This window comes from Pithys albifrons, chromosome 18 (assembly GCF_047495875.1).
Source record: "Pithys albifrons albifrons isolate INPA30051 chromosome 18, PitAlb_v1, whole genome shotgun sequence".
Lineage (NCBI taxonomy): Eukaryota > Metazoa > Chordata > Aves > Passeriformes > Thamnophilidae > Pithys > Pithys albifrons.
The window spans coordinates 2,430,011-2,436,655 of NC_092475.1; the positions used below are offsets into that span (position 1 = coordinate 2,430,011).

At 59.9% G+C, this 6,645-nt stretch overlaps 1 protein-coding gene across 1 annotated transcript; it reads left to right on the forward strand.

Moving 5' to 3' along the window:
- The first annotated feature begins 3,604 nt into the window (after positions 1 to 3,604).
- Positions 3,605 to 6,096, forward strand: C18H20orf204 (chromosome 18 C20orf204 homolog). The gene is made up of 4 exons (XM_071572907.1): positions 3,605 to 3,734; positions 3,951 to 4,013; positions 4,118 to 4,270; positions 5,121 to 6,096. Exons 1-4 carry the CDS (start codon positions 3,645 to 3,647, stop codon positions 5,277 to 5,279), a joined length of 465 nt encoding a protein of 154 aa, XP_071429008.1. The 5' UTR covers positions 3,605 to 3,644; the 3' UTR covers positions 5,280 to 6,096.
- The last annotated feature ends 549 nt before the right edge of the window (positions 6,097 to 6,645 follow it).

The window sequence follows — 6,645 nt, forward strand, 5'->3', positions numbered from 1 at the left end:
GTGTCAGGGCCGTTTCTGTGCCTGGACTGGGGGTGAGACGCAAAACACAGCAGGGAAAGGGGAGAGGGCTTTGGCTTGGAAGCACAGGGGACACTGTCCACATCTGTTATTTCAGGGGGATCGCCCTGGCCCGTCAGTTCTGCTGTAGGTGGGTTCAGTTGTGCATGTTCACCCGCTGCCGACTGTGACTCCAGGGTGAAACGATCCCCCCAACGCCAACAGAAATCGAAACCGTGGTGGTTTGCGGGAAAACACGCAGCCCCAGCCCTGCCCGGTGTAGGGACACGCGTGGGGTGGAACCCCCGGGGGGTGCCGGCTCTGACCCCGCTGCCCCCCGGGAGCAGCTTCGGCCCCGAGCCGGGGCATGACCCGCTGCTCTGTGCGGGTGCCCGGGGGGGCCTGGGCGATGCCGCCCCCGCGGGGGCCGGGGCTGGGCTGGCGGCGGTGCGGCCGCCGTGTCCCGTCCCCTCCCACCGTGGAGCCAAGTTCAAACCGCGGGCCCCGGCGGAGCGGGACGCGGGGCCGGACCGGGCTCCCCGGGGCTCCATGGTGAGTGCGCCGGGACCCCCCGCTCCTCCCTGCGACCTCCGTCCTCCTCCCCGGGACACCCTTCCCGAGACACCACCGCTGGATCGGAGCCCCGCGCACCGCCGGGTTGGGGTGGGCTCGGCCGGGGTGGGACCTGTCGGGAGGTGGCTGGTTCTCCTGGGATGGGGCTTGGACCGACCGAGAGAGAGGCTGGTCTGGATTGGGCCAGACCAGCTGGGAAAGGGTTTAGAGCAGTTGGAACGGGGCTGGCCTGAGTCAAGAAGGGGCTTGGATTCATCTGAGGAGGTCGCAATGAGATTGAGCTGGGAGTCGGTGGGAAAGGGGCTCTTCTGATCTGGCTGGGAAGGCTCGCCCAGCTGGGACTGGCTGCTATGCCTTGGGATGGGGCTTGTACCTGTCTGGGATGCATCTTGTGCCTGTCTGGGATGGGGCTTGGATGTGGCTGGTCCTGAGGTGGGCAACAGAGGGTCTGTCCCTGTCCTGAGCTGTGGCAGGTGCTGGGGCTCTGGATGGTACCAAGGTCCCTTTGGGTAGGAGGGTAGCAGGGACAGGGTACATCTGGCTGGAACGATGTGGGGACCCCAGTGGCATTCCCGGGCTGGCTGCAGGCATTGCCTCTCGCTGCCCTGCTGTCTGGGACTGGCAGGAATGCCACCAGGAGCTGCTCTATCAATAATGGTGATTTCCCTTATCTCCTCGTGTTTGCTGGAGGATTAGGGTGAGGAAGAGATTAGCTGTGCTTGTTCTGCACCCACACTCCCCCAGGCTGCTCCTTCCCTGCTGATCTCCCCTAGGAAAGGATTTACCACCTGCCTGTAACTTGTTGCTGTGGAATGGGGGGCAGAGGGAGAAGTAATAATTCTAAATCAGCTGCTGAATTTATCTGCCTCCACCCTGAAGGGTGGGAAGCCAGGAGCAGGATTTGCCAGCTTGGTCTCTCCCTGCATCCCTCACTTGTCACTGCTGTTTCCCTGCTCCCCGTTGTGGGTGGGAAATACCTGCAGACCCCTCTGAGCTCCTGCCCCGGCTGCTCTGAGGGCTGCTCTGACTGCACTTCCTCCCATGCTGCAGCGTGAGCCCAGTGCCAGGCCTGGCTGCATGGGAGTGCTGGGAATGGTGTGCTTTCTCCTGGAATTGGGTCAGTTGCTTAATAAGAGCTGCTTCAGGGAAGTCATTCCCAGTTTAATGGTAAAATTGCATGGCCTTGTCTTCCCGGTGGAGGAGGCTTCTGGAGGACAACCCTTAGACTTTGGACAGGGTGTCCTCATGGAAGCAGCACTCTCCTTTGGTGTCCCTGGGGGTTATACCCTCGGCTCTCTGCTGAATCACCTCTGGGGCAAGATCTCTTAGTAGGTTTGTAGGGAGCAAAGCCAGCAGCACAAGGAGGCTCTTCCCTGCCTTTCCCAGTCCCCGGATGGAGCCCAGCATGGCTCTCCTGGAAGGCATGTGGTAATTTAGGGAAGCTGAAGAGCCCAGTGGGATTTGTACTGGTTACATGTGGATTTGCTTATTCCCTCACACACACTTGTGCTCTGAGGTGACAGCTGTGTCCGTGGGTTCCCAGACTTGCACTGTGTTGGATTTTGCCTTGTCTTGTGCTCCAATCACTCCTTACTGAGCTTTGAGAGGGTGGGAAAAAGGTTCCTCACCCTTTTGGAGGCAGATCCACTCCAGCATCTTGTGGGGAGCACAGAGCAGATGCAGGTTTTACACACACTCCAGGTTCCTACCAACGGACAGGATGGATGGAGGCTGCCTAGGCTTGGAATTCAGTGAGGGGTTTTCTTCCTTCTGGCTTCTTGGAGCAGATGAAGCTGAGAGCCAGAGGTGGTTGGGAGGGCAGTGACCCCTCGAGCTGTGCTGTGGGGCAGCAGGTGCTGACTGCAGGCAGAGAGGCAGCCCCTTGCTCCTCACTCGTGCTTTGGCTGCAGTGCTTTGGCTTTGGTTGCGTGTTTGGAAAGAGCTGAGCTCCTTTCTGCCTGCCCAGACTTGACACCCACAGAGGTGGGGGGGAGGGGGGTTTGGAGAAGGTTGTGTTTGGGGGGGGGGGCTTTTTCTGAAAATGTGAAATGATAGAAATTCCATGATGGGGCCCCAGTGTTGTGCCATCACTCAGTGATGCAGAGACGTGGTGAGTTGTCAGGCTTCTTTTTTGGCAGAGGTTTTGGGCTCCCCATCCTCACCCCTGCTGAGGGGCTGCTCAAATATCCCCTGCCTTGGTCACTTGAGCTTGTGCTGGCTTTTCTTCAAAGCCTTGGGGACTCATCTCTTGGAGGGTCCACCCACCCCTCCCTGTGCCCCTCCGCCAGCTCAGGTGTCGCACTTGGGGTTCCCCGCTCAGCTGGGGCTGTAGGGAAGGTGTGGAGCCAGGAGGCTCAGCAGCTGCCAGGATGTGCTGGTGAGGGCAGGTGCTTGTGCTGCTTCTGTCTGACCTGAAGGGCCTCTCACCTGAGTCTGGGATGAGTGAGAGCTGTGTGGGAGCTGGGAAAATGTTTTATTAATCCCATCCATGCAGCAGAGGTGCAGGAACATCCTTCCCAGGCTGTTTGAATCCTTTGGGGTCAAGGTATGAATGTTGCTGGTGGGGACCAGACAGTTCCTGCCTCCAGTTCCTTTCTGAAGAACAGGATATGCCCCTCTCTGCTCCTCTTGGCTTTTGGTGCTTGAGGTTCTGGACTTTAAATGCCACAAGCTGGGGACCTGCTGAAACCCTGTTGGGGCACAGAGCTCAGGGATGAGTCCCATAGACTGACACAGGTCCCTGGCACAGCACTGTGCCAAGAACCCAGCTCCTGGGACCAGGGAGAGCTGTGTGTGCCATAGGCAGTGCTGCGAGGCTGGGCTGAAGGTGGAGCAGTTTCCCAAGGGCTTTGCTCCAAGTGGGGATGGCTTGTCTGGGAGGATGTTCTCTGGGAGGGGAGGCAGTCGAGGCTCCTCCAGCATACCCTGCATTTTCAGGGACAGATCTGATGGGTCTTGTGACCAGGGACTGAAGGCAGAGCCTGGAGCATCCCTTCATCCCTGGCTGACTCTGAGCCCTTCCCTGGCAGATTTTCCCCCGGGCACTCTCCTGTGCTGTTCTGCTGCTCCTGCTCATGGCTGTGCTGAGCAGAGGCAGGAGGTGCAGCATCACCAAAATCCTCCAGCAGTATCGTGCCGTCATCTTCCATGAGATCCAGCACCTGGTGAGCCAAAACGGGCATGTGCCTGGGGCCCCAGCCCTAACTCTGGGAATGCTGCTGAACTGGATACAGCCCTGCTGAGGGACGTGGGGAGGGATGCGCTTGGAAGCTTAATATGGAGCTGGCTGCTTTGCTGGCATTGTGTTTTAATGGATTCTTGCCTCAAATGGGAGGCACTAATCCTTCAAGGTGCTGGATATTCTTGATTTGTTTCTCCAGAAAAACCTGAGTGGGTCGGTGTATGGGAGTAGGAGGGCTGGGTCAGCTTGTCGTTCGGACAAGGTGAGCACTGAGGGACCCGGGGCTGGGGCACCGTGTGGGCTGAGCCCCCAGGGAGCCACGGAGCCCCCTTCCCGCCCGGGGCCGCGTGCCTCTCTTCTCTCCAGGACCAGAAGATCCTGCTGTCCATCTACAACATCAGCATGTCCCTGCGAGAGGTGGGGGCTGGCACCCTGCACGGCCACGAGGAGCTGGCGGTCTGGAAGGTGGCCAGGAACACCGAGTTTGTGCTCCGGGAGAACTGCAGGAAAATCAGCAAGGTGAGAACCCTCTCCTTCCCAGCCACTCCAGGGGCTCCCAGTTCCTCAGGGCTGTGGGCAGAGCCTGTCCCGTTGTGTGCTCTCATGGCTGCCTGTGAGGAGGCTCCAGGCTCTGCCTGCAGCATCCTGAAAGCTGGGGGATGCTGATGGCACATCATCCTGGTGAGCTTTAGACTTGCCCAGGGAAGGAATTCCAGCTGTGGCAGTATGGGACAGGCTGCTGGGGTTTTACCACCAGTTCTCAAGAGGGCTTTTCCACCTGTGCCATGATGCCATGGCTGATGGGAACACAAGACCTCATCCTGAGGGAACGTTTACCTTGCTCAGTCCTGATCTTGTTCCTGGGTGCTCATAGGCAAGAACTGGGATTTCTCCCCAAAGGCTGGTCTGGGTTTCCCAGGCATCCCTGGGGCTTTTCCGGGGAAATCCCATTCAGGAGGATCCCTATGGCAGTGCCAGCAACTCATTAACCAGCAGGGAAACCCCAGGGCAATGAGGTGCCAGCTCCTGGCTCCCAGATCTGCCTGGCCCTGGCACTGCTGGGGACATTGGCTGGGGACAGTCCTGACTGGCATCTGCAGGTATGGGATGGAGCTGTTGCTCCTCTGGAAACCTCACTTTGTGTCCGTGGATGTGCTGTGGGGTGAACGCTGCTGGCTCAGGTGGGGACAGCCACCCTGGGACTCCTGGGGACCTGAGACCATGTCCTTGCCATGGCCACGGGCAGTTTGGCCACCTCAGCCTGCAGTTCTGCCCATGCAGACCCCACATGTGGTGGCTTTTGTACTCTGACTAACCTCTGTGTATTGGGGTGGGATTTCTGCTCCCTCCCTCGGCACAACGACCGCAGGCGCCGTTGCGCAGCATCCCGGCACAGCCCCGGCGCGGGGGACGCGGCCGCAGGAGGAAACAGCTGCGGGAGATCGGGAGGAGGGCAGAGAGGTTGGCGACCTGCTGGGAGAAGCTCCATGCCCTGCACGCACCCCGCCAGGCACCCCGGGACTCGTAGGGACACGTTTGCCACACACCAGAGGGACGTTCTGCCCCAGCATCGGCGCTGCCAGTGGCTTGTTTTGGAACCTGGGACAAACTCAGCCCTGAGGGCAGTGGAGTTTCTGCTGGCAGATGCCCAAGCTGAATTCATCCTCCTGTTCCAAGTGGTGCCCAGGGATCAGCTGCACTGCCCATGGTTGGAGCTGGCAGGTTGGTTTGCAGTGGGATGGCTGTGGCAGGAACCTGGAACACCAGAAACACTGGGAAGGAGGGAAAGCACTGAAAACAGAAGGTGAGGTGTGGATTCTGCAGTGCTCCTGGGCCTGCAGCACTTGCTGCACTCTTGGGGACAACGGTTGCATTTTGGGGCACAAAGAGGACATGTGGGGCCATGGCTCTGAGGGCTCTGCTGGAAGTGGGACCACAGTGCATCCTCAAGGATGTGCAGGTGGCTGGGCAATGGAGAGTGCCCCTGTGGCACTGCTGGGACATGCAGACCAACTGGGCACCTGCAGTGGGCAGGGAAGCTCAGGGTGCTGCATCACTGGGCACCTGAGGAAACCTGGAAGTGCTGGTGTCCCTGGATATACAGCAAAATCCTGGGCAGGTGCTGGGGTTTGAGGCCAAGGCTCAGCCTTTGGAGGGACCACCATGGAGGAACCTCGACTGCTCAGTCCTGCAGGTGCCCCAGCAGGGAAGGAATAGTGGAATGTGGGGGTTTGGTGAGCTGAGGAGCATCCTCCCTTGTCACCGTGCTCTTCCAGCACCCTGTCCATGGTCCCCACTGCCCTGTTGGTGGCAAACAGCCTCTGGGAAGCCAGAAATAAAACCTCTCCCTCCCTGGGAGCACTTCGGATGCTTTATTGGGTGATCCAGGGGCTCTTGTACTGTGGATGAAGCTGGTGGGGTGCAGGCTCCAGGGGGCTATCCATGTCCAGGCAGGAGTTTGCAGCAGTGGTGGGCACTGTGGCATCCTGTCTCTGCCCTCTGTGCCTCCATCTCTGGCCCATGGGCTTTTGTTGGTGCGTGGGAGATGGAGGACAGGAGCTGCTTTCCTGGAAGGCCATTCCCCCCTCTGGGAGGGCCCACAGTGCGCCCCTGCCTGCTTCCTCTGTGCCTCTCCAGCCGGGGAGATGCTGCCCCAGCCCCGAGTGGGGCCAGCCCGGCTGTGGAGGACACGAGATGGCAGCAGTGGGCTGTGTGTGCTGAGCAGAGCCAGATGCTGCTCACGGCCACGCCGGCGCTGCTGATCCTCGTCTCACCGGAGCCTTGGTCACCACCCCGGCCCGGACAGGTCTGTGGCCAGGGATGAGCAATGGGGTGCTGCTGATGAGTGGGACACCCACTCATGTACCTTGGGGGGAATAGGGGGGCGCGCTCCT

What these genes read in the sequence shown, in the direction of transcription:
- C18H20orf204 (XM_071572907.1), top strand. Translation starts at nt 3,645, where the DNA reads ATGGCTGTGCTGAGCAGAGGCAGGAGGTGCAGCATCACCAAAATCCTC. An exon ending in TCCATGAGATCCAGCACCTG is followed by an intron (nt 3,735 to 3,950) that starts GTGAGCCAAAAC and finishes TTGTTTCTCCAG; the next exon opens with AAAAACCTGAGTGGGTCGGT. An exon ending in ACTGCAGGAAAATCAGCAAG is followed by an intron (nt 4,271 to 5,120) that starts GTGAGAACCCTC and finishes CAACGACCGCAG; the next exon opens with GCGCCGTTGCGCAGCATCCC.